At 35.4% G+C, this 18,334-nt stretch overlaps 2 protein-coding genes, 1 long non-coding RNA gene and 1 other non-coding gene across 4 annotated transcripts; 1 reads left to right on the forward strand and 3 right to left on the reverse strand.

Annotated features, from left to right (window-relative positions):
- Nucleotides 1-300: 300 nt before the first annotated feature.
- LOC107789301 (protein NRT1/ PTR FAMILY 1.2-like) lies at nucleotides 301-4,776 on the forward strand. Its single transcript, XM_016611079.2, has 4 exons — nucleotides 301-772; nucleotides 1,376-1,593; nucleotides 3,041-3,585; nucleotides 3,800-4,776. The coding sequence occupies exons 1-4, from the start codon at nucleotides 616-618 to the stop codon at nucleotides 4,689-4,691; spliced, it is 1,812 nt and encodes a 603-aa protein (XP_016466565.1). The 5' UTR covers nucleotides 301-615; the 3' UTR covers nucleotides 4,692-4,776.
- A 185-nt stretch (nucleotides 4,777-4,961) lies between these two features.
- Nucleotides 4,962-5,035, reverse strand: TRNAT-AGU (transfer RNA threonine (anticodon AGU)). The gene has a single exon. It is a non-coding gene; the product is annotated as a tRNA-Thr (tRNA).
- Nucleotides 5,036-5,810: 775 nt separating this feature from the next.
- Nucleotides 5,811-14,737, reverse strand: LOC107789300 (putative CoA ligase CCL8). Its single transcript, XM_016611077.2, has 17 exons — nucleotides 14,289-14,737; nucleotides 12,617-12,786; nucleotides 10,958-11,131; nucleotides 10,427-10,610; nucleotides 10,225-10,313; nucleotides 9,651-9,720; nucleotides 9,434-9,486; nucleotides 9,219-9,326; nucleotides 8,871-8,969; nucleotides 8,585-8,677; nucleotides 8,413-8,490; nucleotides 8,159-8,263; nucleotides 7,826-7,916; nucleotides 7,077-7,150; nucleotides 6,757-6,936; nucleotides 6,388-6,441; nucleotides 5,811-6,235 (listed from the first exon to the last, which is right to left on the reverse strand). The coding sequence occupies exons 1-17, from the start codon at nucleotides 14,449-14,451 to the stop codon at nucleotides 6,188-6,190; spliced, it is 1,833 nt and encodes a 610-aa protein (XP_016466563.2). The 5' UTR covers nucleotides 14,452-14,737; the 3' UTR covers nucleotides 5,811-6,187.
- A 1,419-nt stretch (nucleotides 14,738-16,156) lies between these two features.
- LOC107828699 (uncharacterized) lies at nucleotides 16,157-18,099 on the reverse strand. The gene is made up of 5 exons (XR_001657780.2): nucleotides 17,895-18,099; nucleotides 17,118-17,183; nucleotides 16,765-16,839; nucleotides 16,522-16,580; nucleotides 16,157-16,311 (listed from the first exon to the last, which is right to left on the reverse strand). It is a non-coding gene; the product is annotated as an uncharacterized LOC107828699 (long non-coding RNA).
- Nucleotides 18,100-18,334: the final 235 nt, after the last annotated feature.

Genomic DNA, 18,334 nt, shown 5'->3' on the forward strand with positions numbered 1-18,334 from the left:
GCAACTTTATATATTTAAAAATAATTTAACTTTAAACTTTATATTTAACATAAATTTTAGTAATTTATTTCTCTTTCTAATTAACTATCACCATATAAATTAAAATGGAGGGACTACTGTTCATGCTCATTAAAAGGCAATCTTATGCTTTATTTCTGCAAGAGGTTATTTTCATGACTTAAATCCGTGACCTCGTGATCACATGATAACAACTTTACCGGTTACAACAGTCATATTCATTATTAAAAGAAAAATACAATAAAGTATAAAAGGATGTAACCTTTAACACAGAATCGCACGTAATTCCCTGCCAGCTTGTCTGCAGGGTGCAGACGGTCGAATTATTAGTCATCTTTTTAAAAAGCGAGAGAGAGAGAGAGGGTATAATGGCAATATTTCTTGTCGTAGGAAAAAAGCAACTGCAGAGCCAACCCCAACCCATCCCATGATACTTGTCTGATATCACTATACATCCAGCTTTCAGCTGGTTTTTGAGTTTCACTTCACTACAAGAAAAGAAAAACACAATCCCATCTCTTTACCTAATTCTCATTCTCTTCTTACTTTCATCACTAGTTAACTAGTACCACCTCAGTCATCTTCTTCTTCTTGTTCATGGAGAAGGAAATGATGGAACTTTCTTCAGATCATCATATGACTAAAATGGAGGAGGATCATCACCACCAACTTTCTTCTTCTTTATCACCAATGGCGGTTCCAAGAATCATGACAAGATCCAAGGGTGGTCTTATAACCATGCCTTTCATTATAGGTAACCATTTCCATAGAAAATGTCATGTCTTTTTCTAAGACTCTACGTAATTTCAAAGTCTTTTTTTTTTTTTTTTAAATTCTGTATCCGATCAGTTTGTTTTCCATCTAAAATGGAGTAATTGGGGCTGCCTGTGCGATCATGCAAGGTCTAGGGAATGACTGCACCAATGGGATACGATGTAGACCATCTACCTGATACAAGCATAAGTGGTTGCTTCTATCGTGACTTAGTCATAGGCAGACCTATATATGTTATAGAACGAGGAGTCATAGGCAGACCTATATATGTTATAGAACGAGGGGTCATCAGTACCCCGTAAAGTTCAGCAAAAGTTATATATATATATATATATCTTTAAAAAGTAGTGATATATTAGTAGTGACATCTAACGTACCTCTAAATCTTGGGTCTGCATCTTATAGACAATTTTACTATTACTCCAAGGCTCCGGGAGTAATTAGTTTTTAAATCTTTTTATTTTTGATCTTTTCAACTTTTTACTACGTAATCTTGTATATATATATGTTAAGACATCATTATAAACTGAATTTACTAGATAATTAACATGATGCAATTTTGGGTTTTACGTTGTAAACACAGCAAATGAGTCACTGGAGAAGGTGGCAAGTTATGGACTTTTACCCAACATGACATTCTATCTGATGAAAGATTACAGAATGGGAGTCACCGCTGCCCAAAATTTACTCTTTTATTGGTCATCAGCTACAAATTTCTTGCCACTAGTTGGAGCTTTCATTGCAGATTCATATCTGGGTCGGTTTCTTGTAATTGGATTTGGTTCCATCTTCAGTTTCCTGGTAATTATTATAAATCATTTACTGGTTTTTTTCGAGGCCTAAATTTTGTTGATTTTTATACAGTAGTAATTGGTACGAGGTACACTTGTTTCCAGCCTTGATACAATGTAGATTTGTTGTCCTCTTAACTGTCAGCGCGTAAGTTTTTCCTGCTTAAACGTCGCACTCACCCCTTATTTTCCCATTTGCCAATATTTAATAGGCTTATCACTTATGGAGTAGTTTATCTCGACACTTTTTGCTATCTTCTCGGTTTAGCATTGTTTAAAAAGCTTGGTGTACGTATATAGTTATTGTGTGATATATAAATATAATTTAGTGTGTTATAGCTGTATAATGTTGTCATGTCGTATGAGGTAGATTAAGTTTAACCTGTCAAGTTTAAGTATTTAATCCTTGATTCATCTCCATCACATAGCCACCTCTATTTAATATATAGCATATGTTTTTATATACATTGTTAATTAATACTAATTCTCAACTAGGGGCGTATGCATCTTATACTATGCGAGTGTCACGGAATACTGCTTGGTTGAAATTTTTTACTAGATAGTTATAAGAAAAATAAAAATATTGGGGATACGTATAGTGATTTATTTGTTTCTTCAAATTATGACATCGTTTGTGTAAAATCCTGTGTATGCCACTGATATCAACCCTTTTTGTTACTTAATCGTGGTAAATTACTACATAACAGTATAATTCTATTTTGCAAAAACGACAAGTATGAAGAAGGAAGGACTGTGATTGGATCCCTACACCTGAGTATACCTCAATAGTGCAAAATAGAATTACACTGCTACTTCTTATATCTTAGGCTGACAAAATTTTATTTAGTACTAGTACTAGTTTATAGCACTGTTATTCTAATCAGAGGATCCAATGCATTTTAGATCTGTACAGTGCGTGATTATCTTATTTACTGCTAATATTAATTGATCTTGGAAGAAACGTCATTTATGAGTGTAGCCTAGGGGTCAATAAAGTAAGGAGAATCAGGTCCAAGGTTTAAATCCTGCCTAACTGGCTCGTGGAATTAGTCGAGGTCATAAACTATACATATGTCAGATGCTTAAACTGCCTAAATGTACCTTTTGCCAAAAGATGATTTAAAAGTTCTGTTAGACCTTAATATTCCTGATCTACTTTTAGTTTGCAAGATTCAAAGTTGGACAAAATCTTCAATGTTTATAAAGTTTAAATATATCGAACAATACCAGCTCTTGTCTTTAATTGGATGTAAAAGAATAAACTTCTAACAGCTTATTGTATACTGAATGATAATTTATTGAGATGATAGTATCAACTAATTATAGTTACTCGTTTAGTTATGGTTTATCATTGAATTTCATATTTAACTAAATTGAATTTATATGAGTGGTGCACCCATCTTCTTGAAATTCTTTGTCAGTCACTGCTACTCAACATCTTAATGTCCCATTTGCAGGGCGCAGTTCTCTTGTGGTTAACAGCAATGATTCCGAAAGCAAGGCCTCCCCCTTGCAATCTATCAGGTCAAGCGTGTAAATCTGCAACTCCGGCTCAATATACACTCTTGGTTTCCTCTTTTATGCTAATGTCGATTGGCGCTGGTGGTGTAAGACCATGTTCTTTAGCATTCGGTGCAAATCAGTTTGACAAGCCCGATAATCCTAATAACAAGCGCGTATTGGAAACCTTTTTTAACTGGTACTATGCTTCAGCTATGATCTCTGTTCTGATTGCTATGACCGGTATTGTATATCTTCAAGATCACATGGGATGGAAAGTTGGCTTTGGAGTTCCTGCTATAATTATGTTCTTCTCTGGTCTGCTGTTTTTTCTTGCTTCTCCACTTTATATCAAGCAAAAGGCTAGCAAAAACTTGTTTAGCAGATTATTACAAGTCATTGTGGTTGCTTATAAGAATAGGAAAGTTGCTTATCCTTCTGAGAATTCTGGTTACCATCACAACAAAGGTTCAGAATTTTCCGTGCCAACGAACAAATTGAGGTGTGACAAAACTCTCTCGTTTATTCTAGGATTTATTACCTTTTTGTTTTTTCTATTTAGGGGAGCCTTGACGTAACTGGTAAAGTTGCTGCTATATGACCAGACCCTTGTGGTCCGGCCCTTCCCCGGACCATGCGCATAGCGGGAGCTTAGTGCGCCGGGCTGCCCTTTTTTGATTTTTCCTATTTAGAAGCTGATGTTTCCTATATTTTAGGTTCTTAAACAAGGCGTGCATCATAAAATGCCCTGAAGATGTTAAGCAAGATGGCGTTGCAGTCGACCCATGGAATCTTTGCACAATCGAACAAGTTGAGGACCTAAAATCGCTCATTAGAGTCATGCCATTGTGGTCAACAGGGATCATGATATCGATAAACTTGAGCCAAAGTTCATTCCCTTTACTTCAAGCTAATTCCATGAACAGACATATAACTAAAAGCATTGAAATTCCAGCAGGCTCTTTTGGAATGTTTACTATCATTGCTTTAACAATTTGGCTCGTCCTCTATGATCGCGCGATCCTTCCATTGGCATCTAAAATCAGAGGAAACCCAGTTCGTCTTGGAACTAAAGAAAGAATGGGAATTGGGATATTCTTCTCTTGCATGGCCATGTTAATTTCCGGGATCATAGAACATATTCGACGTGGAAAGGCAATCGAGCAAGGTCTTTTGAACAATCCTGAAGGCGTCGTGGCAATGTCAGCAATGTGGCTTGTTCCACAACATTGTTTAAACGGAATAGCAGAGGCATTCAATGCAATTGGCCAAACCGAGTTCTACTATTCTGAGCTTCCGAAAAGTATGTCAAGTATAGCAGCTGCTATGTTTGGACTAGGAATGGCTGTAGCAAATCTGTTGGCAAGTGTGATACTGAGCAATGTGGATAATCTTACTAAAGGAGAAGGGAAAGAAAGTTGGGTTTCAAGCAATATTAACAGAGGTCGCTACGAGAACTATTACTGGCTTCTTGCAATTATGACAGGTTTTAATTTGCTTTATTTTATGGTTTGTAGTTGGGCATATGGACCCTGTGCTGAGAATATGAGTAAGAAAATGGTAGAGGGAGATGGTGATTTGCCACAGGAGAATGTATCTAGACCTTGAACTTGAATTCCTGTTGAGCTGGTGGTTTAGTGTATACATAGTAATTATAAATGTTACAAGTCCTTTTAGGTTTTTCATTTTTTTATCAGCATCTTTTCATTGGTGTTTTCTTTCTTCCCTGAGCCCATTAAAAGAAAAAAGAATAAGAAATTGTAAATAAGGTAATTGAAATAAGAGAACAATGAAATTCAGAGTTCCAGAATATAAAGAGCAAGAGAGCAATGAATCAAACAAGAAAATGGCAAAATTTAAGGAGGAAAACAACAAGTTTGCTTTCATTGAGAGTCGAACTCAAGACCTCCCGCTTACTAAACGGGTGCTCTAACCAACTGAGCTATGAAAGCTTGTTTGTTAGATATTTAGATCACATTTATTTATCTTGTATGTAAGAGAGCGAAATGCATCCCTTATTTTCCATTGAAATGTTTTTCCATAATAATTAAGCTCACAAAAATCAATTCCTAAATCATTTTAAAGTACATAGTTGGATGTAAAATCGTAAAATGTGGGTAACATATTGGTGAATAACTGGTGATAATTTTATTTGTCAACAAAAAAGGAAAGAATAACAAGTGATATGAGCAAGAGCACAAATAGGAAAAGCTGTGGAAAATCATTTTTACCCTTCAAGAAGTAAGTTGTAGGAAAAAAGAACCTTCTACGATTTAGGCAACAAAAGGAAAATAATATTATTGTCACGGGCGTATTTACTACTAGAAAATATTTTGACCTGCTTAAAAGCTCCACATTGTCTTTCTGGGGAGAAAGAGTAAAATGTCATAAAAAGTCGAGTTAAATTATCAATTCGAAGCAAAATCGGATTAAGGCTTACATTATATGATCATATCAATAGGAGTTTAAATTTTATGTATCGATAATATAATTACACGTAAATTTCTATAATGATATTAATTAGTAACCTCATAAAAATGATAACTAACCTAATATTATGTTAAACTACACTCTGTAAAATATCATATCAATGTATATAACTTAAATCCTATTGAAGAAAAAGTTTACATGGCAGCTATCATTTGGGTCGAAAGTTTATCTGTATATGCTGGCATTTACTTCTATAATATCCTTGAAGAGGATTAGCAGTAGAAAAAAATGAAAATAGAACATCAAAATTTTGAATTTTATTCAGATCAACAAGACACCATTTTTCCATTTTACAAGGTAAATTCGCAGGGCTCATGAGTCTATCTTGATATACAATATCCATGTATTATTAACTCTAAAAAGTTTTCTAAATTCAATTTAAAATTCCTAGTATCTAAGACGCAAACTACAGAGGAATTTATCTTTTCTCCAAAGGTAAATGAAAATCTTCTTCTGCACTTTCCATCAGAACATACTTCAATCATTGTCTGGAGTAATAATCTTCAAAGAGCTTATTTGTCTAACAAAACATATAAAGTCCCAGTAACACCTTAGTGCATTATTTCACTTTCTGTATTCCATCTTCAACTTGCTTTCTGACCAATCTAAACTCATTATTTGGCATCTTCAGTCAGCTTTCTTTTGAGCTCTTTCTTATTTACCTAATATAGAGAAAAGAACATCAAATTTCAGATTTGCTTTTTTATAGCCATGATTGTTTGGATTCAAATAAAATAAGCAAGGGGATATGAAAGAACAGTGGGAGATGACATCCTTTAAGTCGGGGTGGGGGAGGGAGTTTGGAATATCTAACCTTCCCCATAGCATTTCGAGGCAACGAGTCCCACAGAAGTAGACGAGTTGGTATCTGGGGTACAGTTATAAAGTGGCAAGAATTAGTTTAAGCACGTTACTACTTGGATACAAAGACATTGCAAGAATAGAAAATCAAAGAAACGATCTCAACCAAACAAGCACGAAATATGACCATGAATTCCTTTTCCCTAGGCCAAGTAGTTTCAACATTATGTTTTTCTTCAATCATTTGATCAGTCATGTAATGTACTAGGACAACTAAGTTCTTGGATACAGAATTTGATTTTGAAGCTCATTAACCGGAAAACAAAAAAAACACGATTCATAGGCTCGAGTAAGAATTAACACCACAAAATAAGGGTGATACCTTGTAAGGGGCAAGTTTCTCTGTCGCCCAATCAGAAAGTTCTTGCAAGGTTAGTGCAGGCTTTAGCTCTTCGTCTCGTCTTCTTTTCACTTCACCCTCAGGCACAACTATTGTACATACCACTTCGCCATAGTCTTTGTCAGGCAAACCCAACACACAGCACTCTGATATAGTTGGATGCTGTGAAAAGGAAATTTGATTACACAGGATGAAAATGCTGACTGTCAAAATCTTAATTTCGACAGATATCTTAAAAGGGAACAATCAAACTTTGATAGAAATCAGAGGAAGTTAACATAAAAAGATAGACAAACAGCAACCTCCAGCAGAACTGCTTCAATTTCCAATGCTGATAATTTGTATCCACCAACCTTCATAATATCAGCATTGGTACCTGAAAAGAAAAAAATCAATTTTTTTTCCAACAGATACAGTTTTGTCGCGGAGGAACTTTCATCACTCCATGATTTTATTAATTGAATAAAGAACAAGGTTGGATAAACTTAATAAGTAGAGCGTCTAATTAATCAAAACCTTATGTCTTCAAAAAATATTTGTTTTCTTCAAAACTATACTGTAGAGTAACATAGAGGTATTTCTTTCATAGAGGTATTTGCATATCCTCTGACGACTAAAGTTCTTTGAACTACTTAGTGAGAAATTCCAGATATGTGTATGGCACATATACTTGCACTTCCCCATCCATTAGTAGATCTTACTACATTAGAAAAAGTGAAGTAGCAGACTGTCATTTTCACTTTCCCTTATCAGTTTGAGAAAGCAGTCACGAGGAGAACATTGTCATTTCATTTAGTTTGCAGACATTCAAAAGGGGGAAGGAGACAAGAATAACTTGATTGATTTCAGAGAATTTGCCATTCAAATTTAGTGCAGGTCATAAAAGTCTACTGGGGACATAATCTGCATGCAATTGGTAAAGTACGCGTAGGAAAAAAATATTTTATGATCAGGAACTAGCAAGTAACTATCTTAAAGAAAACCATAGGCAATTGGTACATCACTATTAGAAAATATTTTAAAGAAAATCATTGGAAGACAATATGCTTACGTCCCAAAATGATGTAATATCCGTCTTCATCAACTGTAACAGTATCTCCAGTCTTGAAATATCCATCCTCAGTAAATGACTGCTTGGTTACCTAGCAAATCCTCACATGGAGCAAGAGATGTTTAATACCAAGAAATGGCATTGGAAATAATCTATTTCAATTTGAAGAGCCACTGAGCCTTAAATGCAAGTACCAAGAAATGGCATTGGAAATCATCTATTTCAATTTGAAGAGCCACGTCCCGGGCGGGGGGGTTTAAGAAGAAGATAGCTTCTTTTAAAGCAGGAGTTGTTTAAGGAGTAGAACTACCAACTATGTAATGATTACCTTACCTCAGGTAGTTTCCAGTATTCTTTGAACAATGATGGGCTTTTAATGCCAAGCTCCCCAACTCCAGCTTTATCATTACTGCTCTCATCTTCCAAAAGAATTTTGGCCTATCAGAAACAAAGAAATATCAAGATTAATCAGATAAGACTTATAATAAAGAGGGGATGCATCTAATAAAATTCCTGGACTGCATTTATGGACTTTGTTCCAGCAACATGTTAGATGTCGAAAACCATAACATAAGGAACTCACTAACCTGCACACCCGGAAATGGCTTGCCAACAGTACCTCCTTTTCGCTTGCCTCTTATGGGATTAGAGATTGCCATCACAAACTAGAAGCAATTAACCATTTACATAAGCATGGATATTAAACGGTGAGCAGTCAAACAGCTTATGTACGAAATATGTGAATATGAGCACAATTACCTCAGTCATGCCATAACGTTCTGATAAGCGATGTCCGGTAATGGTTTCCCACTGCTGCATGACGGGCAGAGGAAGTGCAGAGGAGCCACTCATCTGGAAGCAGACATTATTGTTTTTTCTCATTTAGGACAATTAAGAAATATATTAGATTTGATAATACCACATTCTATACACAAAACAACCAACCAAAAAGAAAAAGTAATCGACTCATTCTACATGATAAGGTCCTAGTTCCGTTGTGTAGTCCATTCAAACAACATCAGCAAAGAAGAAAACGGCCTATTACCATAAGACGCAAGTGCCTTGCTGCTGAGGCAGAAGCTGCTTTAAGTTCTGGATCCATTGCTTCGTAACCTTGTATCAATCGCGCATACATAGTTGGAACCTGTAGGATTAAAATGATAAAAACATCAATCTGAAAAGAGGAGTTGGACTAGAGGATCTGGTACCAAAGCTATTATTTGACACCATGGTGTTAGCAAATCCTAGCCAAGTACACACACAAATGCTATCCCTATCCATAACCCCAAATAACTTTAAGAAAGTAAAACTCAAACATTTCAAATGCACCAGATGATCTGACATGCCATAGGATTGCAACTATATTTCATTAATTTACTCAAAACAGACTTACTCCAGTAAACACCGTTATGGCATTATCGATTTTAGTCCCATCTGTAGGATATGATTCACGCCATCTCTGCCAAATTCCCCTCACACTGAATTTTGGCACGAAGTCGACCTTCAAAAACACAAAAGTAGATATGGCAACATGAACGTACCAATCAGACAGCATGTATGCTGTGGTGAAAACAAGTTTGAAGATGTGAAATTTCTTTGAGTAATTACCGTGGAACCTGCATAAAGAGGGGCCAGTAAAGCATTGAAAAGTCCATGCACATGTATAGTACAAGTTAAGAATCAACCAAATTTTAGTCCAAATGAGATTGTTTATCGCATTATCCCACACAAAAACATGTTGCAATTTGCAAAAGCAGGAAAAATGTAGACAACATGATTGGGAACAAATATAATGGGACTGAAAAATAATAATGGGACTGGATATGATGGAGTGGTAGACAGTGCAGAAATTGATCCTTGGACGTGTATTCCCATGCGTTAGCTAACATTTGGACCTGAAACAGCATAAACATGGACGGAGTTAAATTAGAGATAGCTTCCAGAGACCTGAAAGTAGTATTTTGTAGTAAAACTTCAATGAAGACAATTCCACCCCTTATGATATTACTGACAACTGAAACAAGGCATAAACAAGTTCACGGAAGTAAATGATATCAAAAGTTCTCCTTCAATTACAACCAGCAGTTTGTCCAAGGTGGTGAATTGGGTTACTTATCATCTCCCAGCAATACAAATAGTATCACACGTTTTATCCTATCTTCAGAATCAATAGAATACATATGTATTCACTGCTTATTTGAGGAAATAAAGAAGTGAAAGCAAACGTGCTTAATCAGACACCCCATGGTCTATGACAGGTCATCACGAGATAGAAGTGGAGTATTGCTAATTAGATCAATGAATTCGAGAAGCATGCATATTAAAGGCGAAGAATCAATCATATCAAGATCCAATAAAAGCCTGAGAATGATGACATCAAGTCTAGAACAGACATTAACCTGTGCTAAGACTCCATTGTGCGTGTGGACAACTCCTTTTGGTTTCCCTGTTGTACCACTGGTGTACAAGATAAAAGCAGGGTTCTCGCCTTGAAGATAACATGTACAGAACAAAGGAAAATAACATAGATGAGCTCCAAACATCTGAAACAGGGAAATAAATAACCATATCGAGCCACAGACAAACTACCCATTATCTCACCATAGGAATTGATTTCTAGCAGATTTTGTTGACCACCAGAAACCACGTCTTTTGACAGGTCATGCTCCGTTGACGAATGCACGTCGGGAATTGAAGGAATGAGAGATAACTGAGCACCAGTTTTTGCTGCAATTGTACTCATAAGTTCTTGGTGGTCTTCAGTACTCAAAATCATGGAGATGTCCTACAAATCAATTTTTCACAATGATTTAAGCAAGAATAAAAGAAGACAAAACTGGAAGGAGGACATTTCATTTTTTTTGACGTCATGTAGACTGTAATATTCAACCTGATTGAAGATGAGCCAATATCTATGGACAGAGAGCAGGGCGTAACAAAAATGCAAGCTATATCGTTAATATTGAGTATGAAAAAAAAGTGCATAGGCGTAACAAAAATGCAAGCTATATCATTAATATTGAGTATGAAAAAAAAAGTGCATTCATTTTTTATGTGTCTTTATTATCTATCAAAATAACACTTTACTGACAGGAAACAACGAGGGAGAAGATAAAAGATTCAGAGACAGACCGAGTCATTCATCACATGTAGTAGTTCAGTCTCAGGGTAGCTCAGAGCAAGAGGAACTGCACAACCTCCACTAAGCCAGGTACCTAGTATTCCAGCAACGAACTCTGCTGAAGGTTTGGCGACAATCCCTACTCTTGTTCCATTGAGATGTTCATTTTCTTTGATGCCTTTGTCCTGAAAAAGCGGAAGCATTTGAGCAAAAGAAACAACAGAATTAAATTCTTTAGACTGACTTTGAAATTGGAAGACCAATATCTCCAGATAAAAAAGATAGTGCGCTTATGAAACTGAGAAAAAGACTTGCACTGAAAGAATTCTGTAAACAACATTGCTCTCAACCAAACACTTCAACAAGGAAAATAAAACATTCATTTAATTCAGACTGTTAGATGAAGATAAAACATTCATTAAGTCGGCACTCAGCCCTTTTTTGTTTGCTCTGGTGATGGACGTACTGACGCGCCACATCCAAGGGTAGGTGCCGTGGTGCATGCTATTTGCAGATGATATTGTTTTGATTGACGAGACGAGAGACGGTGTGAACGCGCAATTAGAGGTATGGAGGCAGACCCTGGAATCTAAAGATTTCAAGTTGAGCAGGACCAAGACAGAGCACTTGGAGTGTAAGTTCAGTGGTGAGACTCATGAAGGGGAAGAGGAGGTGAGCTGGACTCGCAGGTCATCCTTAGGAGAGGAAGTTTTAAGTACCTTGGGTCTATTATTCAAGTGATGAGGAGATTGATAAAGAAGTCACACATCGTATTGAGGCGGGATGGATGAAATGGAAACTCGCTTCCGGCGTTTTGTGTGACAAGAAGGTGCCACCGAAACTTAAGGGTAAGTTCTACAGAGTGGTGGTCAGACCAACGATGTTGTATGGGGCTGAGTGTTGGCCAGTCAAGGTCACTCATGTCCAGAAGACAAGGTAGCAGAGATGAGGATGTTGAGATGGATGTGCGGGCACACCAGGTTAGATAGGATCGGAAATGAGGTTATTCCCGACAAGGTGGGTGTGGCCCCTATTGAGGACAAGATGCGGGAAGCGCGACTTAGGTGATTTGGTCATGTGAGGAGGAGGAGCACAGACGCCCCGTTGAGGAGGTGTGAGAGGTTGACATTGGAGGGCCTACGGAGAGGTAGAGGTAGGCCTAAGAAAAGGTGGGGAGAGGTGATTAGGCAAGACATGGCGCAGCTTCAGCTGACCGAGGACATGACCCTTGATAGAAAGGTATGGAGGTCGAGGATTAGGGTAGTAGAGTAGGTAGTCTAGAGTGTTCATAACAGTAGTATTGACACGCAGTCTTGCTTTCTGTTGGTAGTAGGTTTTTATGACTAACCGTTATTTTCTTTCATTGTTGTTCACCTTACTATCTTGTTGTTTTTATTCTGCTTTTGTATGGTTTTTTGGTACTGTCCCTTCTTGTCTATATGTTCATTAATGTGGTGCTTATACGTTCTTGAGCGGAGGGTCTATTAGAAACAACCTCTCTATCCTCATAAGGTAGGGGTAAGGTCTGCGTACACACTACCCTCCCCAGATCCCACGATGTGGGATAATACTGGGTATGTTGTTGTTGTTGTTGTTGTTGTTAGATGAAGATAAAAACACAAATTCATGCAGCCATAATTATTCATAGATAATTCGTCATTCCAACTCACAGTTTTAAGATCTAGCTTGCTTAACAAATTAGAAATCTTCCTCGCAGATGATATCAACTGCATGTAACTGTAGCTCTTTTCATCAGCTCTTATGGCAATATTCTGCTGTGATTCAGGTCCCTTGCTCGCAACTTCCTTGACCAGCTCCATATAGCTAATACTACTTGTAGCTGAAAAACAAAAAAAAGGAAGAATGCTTTAAGATTATGTAAATGTCATGTTTGTACCATCATCTCTAAATTTTTGAAGCACAAACGAAGATATGCAATGAGTTACATCCAAGGGACTTTTGGTTTATGAAGATATATTACACGTGAAATCTAGTATTTAACTGCTCTCTTGTTCCAACTTTTGTGATAATCCTTCCTTATCGGAATGTCCCCAAATCGTTTGGTACCATTTTACAGATAATACATTCTTTACAACTTTCACTAACATTCAACAATTCGATTTCATTTAACAATTCAAATGTTAAATTTTGAGTAATGATTTCCCTATCAAAGTAACTTTTCTACCACTAATACAATATGTACATCCAATAAACATTTCAAAGCCAGTTCCAATCAAATGACATTATTATATGAAATGGGACAAGGGCCTACATTTTACTACTAATGTTTTCTGAAGATGCAAATAGATGCCCAACCCCAACAGAAAAAGTAAAAATCCCTGCTGCCTCGAGATGAGGAGGCCCATATCATCATCTTGACAAACTATAGGGAAGAAAGACAGATGTTTAAGAGGTTCTCAGCTCACAATGAAAGAAAGGTGCAAAATTTGAGATATTCTAGACATGTTTAAGGAAAAAAACCAATTCTAAAATCTCTGACATAGTCCACCTTTTATACTCTCTTTACAGGATGTCCTAGGAGCAAAGATAGCCTACTAATTCATAAGACTCATAATTTATTTCGACAGAATCCTAAACCAAATAGGATTAACGGAAAAAAAAAGTAGGAAAATCCACAGAGATCAACAGTCCACTCTTTTTTTTTTTTGAGATAACATTGGTGTCAAAGTTAGCTTGCGCACACCTCGACTAATTTCACAGCTACCTGCTACTTCCGACTAGCACAAGTACTGAGTAATTCTGTCCACCAAGGCAAGACTTGGACACATGAGAAGAAATCAGCGGGTGTTTTTGCCTCCACTAGGATTTGACCAAAAATTTCCACCCTTTTTTTGGTTTAAATATTTTAGGTATACTATTTTTTTCTTATGTTTCTGATTCATTTATTAGCTATCAAAAATTCATCATTTCAATGATACAAATCAGCAGCAACCAAAAAAAAAACAGAAGTTTAAAAATGATCTCTGCAAAGCTTACTAGCAAAAATTTGTCAGCAAGCTTTAAGAAAAGTTCTAACTTTACTGATAGAAACCCCGGGTTTTCCAATAAAAATCAACTTGATCATCCCCAAATCACTCTCTCCGGAAAAGTCACAAATTCCGAAAAGATTTCAAAAGCTGAGTTTGCAAATTTTCAAAACAAAAAAAGGATTTTTTTGTCCACAAGCCACTAAAAAAGAAACACTTCTTGAATCAATTGATATACTGAATTTCAATTCTTAAATATTTTTGCATATACATTTTCAAAAATGTACATCAAGATAAACAAAATATACACATGATTTATCAAATATAAGTGTTTTTATCAAGAAAGAGAACATACCGGATGAGAAGAGGCGAAATTGGGAGGAGATAAAGCTATGATTTTTGGGACACGAAAAACGATAGAACTGAATATATGGGAAATAGAACAAGGGACTGTAGCAAGAGTGAAGAGGTGTGGACTTATAACTGAGAAAGTAGTTGAGTAACTTCAATGAGCTCATACTATTAGGTGCCAAGTTTCTTTTATTACTAATACTATATAGTACTAAAGTATAATCAAAACAAGAAATGCCAATTTATGGCACAACTGTATGTGGTGTGTTACAGTAAAATATGGAGCGGTTTGAATTTCTTTTGTTTCCTTAATTCTTAACCCAATTCAATAAAAGCCTATGGTTGGCAGTTGGGGGTTGGTCTCGCCGGCGGGGTCAGCTTCGCCGGTTTTCGATTTGGTAGCACGCTGGCTAACAGCGTTTAATTCTGAAGAAGATTACCGAGGACATAATTGTCTATTGAAACAACAACAACATAATTACCCTAAAGCAATTGGTGTGAATTCCTAGCCTGCCACGTGTCCCATTTTGGAAATTAATATGGATAAGCAAAAATAATCCCGGGAATATAAATTTAGTACGGTCTTCAAACCAAACGACCCCTAATGATATATGTATTACTACTTGGTTACTAATCTAGGATTAAAAATAGTATCGAGATAACTTATACTTGTTAGATAATAGAATAGTACTCCAAGATAAATCAGTAAAATTGACAATCTCATGATTAATACAACATATCAAACAATCAATAAGAAATAATACTAGGATAACTAATCCTAATATAACTAATCTCAATATAACTAATTTTAACATAACTAATCCCAGCATAACTTGTCTTCAAACCAAACGATCCCTAATGGTATAGGTATTACTATCGCTATAAGTTATTCGATGCCATGTTCAATATAAAATAACGAGTTTAAGTTATATGCATTATTGGTATGCAAAAAGATTTTACATTATCAAGTCATTTAAAGTATATTTATAGGTGGTAAGCCTCCATATTTGAATTTGAATATGTTTTCTTTAAAATATAACAAATTACCTATTATAATAGGTGAATATGAACTATATGTTAAATTTCTTTAAACCGTAGATTATATGTAACTTCAATCTAAAATAAAACCTAGTAGATTATAAGAGATGAGATATACCGGATAAAAGAGACGAGCCAAACACTTGTGTACCAGAACTACTCTTTCTAATTGCTCCAACCAAATGACTCGTAAATTGTACTTTCTATTTGATGTTTGCAGACAGAGGTCCCTAAAATTTATCTTAATATTGAAAGAATCTAACACTAATAACTTGTTGTTGGGAAAAATTAAATAAATAGTAACTATATATATATATATATATATATATATATATATATATATATATATATATATATATACACACTATTGTAGAGTGCAACCCAATCCACATATACGCAGCTAAGTACCTTTGCCAATGTATTAATCAGAACTGAAAAAGATTAGTCATTTTGACAGTGATGTTGAGCAATTAACCAAAGAATTTAAATAAGGAGAAGATCTTAGTTCCGATTACTACAAGAAAATGCTCATTTTATGGGGTTATTTTGATAATTGTGGCGGTTTTTAAAAATGCCACAGTTACGATTGCCTCGAACAATATTGTGGCAGTTTTTTGAAACCCCCACGACAACCCCACAAATTGAATTTTAAATTTGTGACGGTTTTTAAAATATATATATATATTTGGGGGCTTGTAACCCTCATAATATGATCTCATTTTTTTTAAAAAAAATAGTCGATTGTAGCATTATTCCATTACAAATAACCCATAATAGCAAACATCAGAAATTCATCAAACTAAATTAATACTAACTCTTGCAAGGTACTCAAAATTTATTATGCAAAACACCAATTCTGCTCATACAAAATACAAAGGGGTACATTACAAATAATTGAAATATAAGAGAATGCTGCCACTGCATTGTTAAACAAAATGAAAGCTACAGGGTGGAAGTATCCTCTCTGTCTCCTTTGTAAGATTCAGAATCTGGAAAGCATTATCAGCAGAGTAAGAGATGATGCCATCGACAAAGATTGAGAATCAAAATACATTATGATAGAGCTGGTTTCCGTCTATTTAGTTAGAAACCAAAAAAATGAATGGAATCAGGCTAGCCATTATAACATGTTTCAAAATACTAATTCCTGAGCAAAGAACTACTTTTCGCGAAATCCTGTAATAGTTGAAGGTGAATACCTGCCAGGAGAGAAGGTCTATGTCATCTCATAGAATGAGTCATAGTTTTCAATTTTAACCTGCACAAAATTTGGACGTGAGAAGTAATATTATCATTTTAATGTTGCCTAAGAACAATTTCACAAAACAAAGGTTGAAACAGTAGATTAGTTATTTATGTTAAAGTTAAGAGTCCATCCAAGGTATTCTGCATAATGCAAAGCTAAAGGAAAGACCAAACAAATTTTGACAGAAATTATTTACCGGAAGGTTAGTCAAGCCTAAGGCAAGCTTAACCAGCTCAGAATCACAAGCTATATCTACATGGGTTTGCTCCCCCTATAAGCAGATCAAAGAGTTAGCTTTTAGTGCATGCAATGAAATGAGTATATAGAATAAACTAAGATATCCACTACCATGACGGTAAACCGTAACAATTACAAGTCCTAGTTAATCCTTGATTAGAGTGCTTTAGATTTTCAATTACTCTAAATGTTATGCACAATAAATGTTGATAAGAACATGCAGCCATGAAACCTTTTTTTCTTTGAATAGAGAAACTCCACAATATTTGAATTATCCTTGTCAAAGATACAGAAGCCATGAATAAGACCAACCTTATCCGCAAAAGTAATAGTAGAAGTCATATTGTCTTTGTCCATATTCTACAATCCTGTGATAATCTGAAGTGGAACAACAATGTATAGTTAGTAATTTTACATGTTTATCTTGGAAGACTCCCCCTTCTCCTCAATATTATCCATTCTTGAAGGATGGTCAAGTTCAGAAAACTAAATAATCAACAAAGTTGGAGTAATAAAATAAAAGAACTCATTTTAGAACACGCAATACCTAAAAGAACAATATAAAGCCCATCTAAAATCCCGTTATGAGGAATAAAAAGGAGATGCCATTAATAAAGAGTAAACAAGCACAAATGTTTAACTGTTTTAAACCTTCTCTATTAATGAGATTTTCTTGAAATTTTCTCCAAAACTAAGCTATCTATGAATATGGTACTTTTGCATATTTGTGATATTACAAACAGATGAAACAAAGGAAGCAAGTTGACTGATTTTATCTTCATAGTCACTACTGGTCCATGTAGCATATACATGGTTAAAAGATGGATTGTAACTTTTAGCAATTAATCATATTCTCAGAGATATTAGTTGCTACAGATACCCTACCACCCTACCATTATATAGAAAAATATTTGCCTTGGCAACATAGAGCCACTAATTATATTGTTAGGATCGGTAAATTGGGTAGTGCGGAATTTAGCCAAACAATGTTATAATAACAATAACAAAGACAATGCAAGTTGATAATAACATCAATTAAAAAAGATAAAAAAGACACAAATTTAACGTGGTTCTGTCAAGGTGACCTACGTCCACAAATGGAGATGAGCAATTTCACTATACCAATAAGAGTACAAAATTAGAGTAAATACTCTAATTAGTCCCAAATACCCCAAGAGAATAACCTCACAAGATCACTCCAAAGAAAGGGTTCACACAAGTATTTTCCAACATTCATTCTCTTACAAAATACTCTATAATGAAATAAAGGAGGAAAAAGAAAGACAAGAGTGAAAAGCTCTTGAATTGGTGTGTTTACAAATGAGGAGAAGCTCCTCTATTTATAGCAAGAAATTCTTGGCCTAATAGTGGATATTATGTCATGACAAATGTCATGATCCACAAATTTTGTTATAGTGGATATTATGTCATGGCAAATGTCATGAACCACAAATTTTGTTATAGTGGATATTATGTCATGACAAATGTCATAAAAATTTGATCCACAAATTTTGTTATTGTGGATATTA

The sequence above is a fragment of the Nicotiana tabacum genome, chromosome 15, assembly GCF_000715075.1.
Source record: "Nicotiana tabacum cultivar K326 chromosome 15, ASM71507v2, whole genome shotgun sequence".
NCBI lineage: Eukaryota > Viridiplantae > Streptophyta > Magnoliopsida > Solanales > Solanaceae > Nicotiana > Nicotiana tabacum.

Bases quoted from the DNA above. Each gene is read 5' to 3' on its own strand.
- LOC107789301 (XM_016611079.2), top strand. From the start codon at position 616: ATGGAGAAGGAAATGATGGAACTTTCTTCAGATCATCATATGACTAAA. The intron at 1,594-3,040 runs GTAATTATTATA...TCCCATTTGCAG, and splicing joins GTTCCATCTTCAGTTTCCTG to GGCGCAGTTCTCTTGTGGTT. The intron at 3,586-3,799 runs GTGTGACAAAAC...CCTATATTTTAG, and splicing joins GTGCCAACGAACAAATTGAG to GTTCTTAAACAAGGCGTGCA.
- LOC107789300 (XM_016611077.2), bottom strand. From the start codon at position 14,451: ATGAGCTCATTGAAGTTACTCAACTACTTTCTCAGTTATAAGTCCACA. The intron at 9,327-9,433 runs GTAATTACTCAA...GTGTTTTTGAAG, and splicing joins CTCTTTATGCAGGTTCCACG to GTCGACTTCGTGCCAAAATT. The intron at 6,442-6,756 runs GTATCACCCTTA...ACTGTACCCCAG, and splicing joins AGAAACTTGCCCCTTACAAG to ATACCAACTCGTCTACTTCT.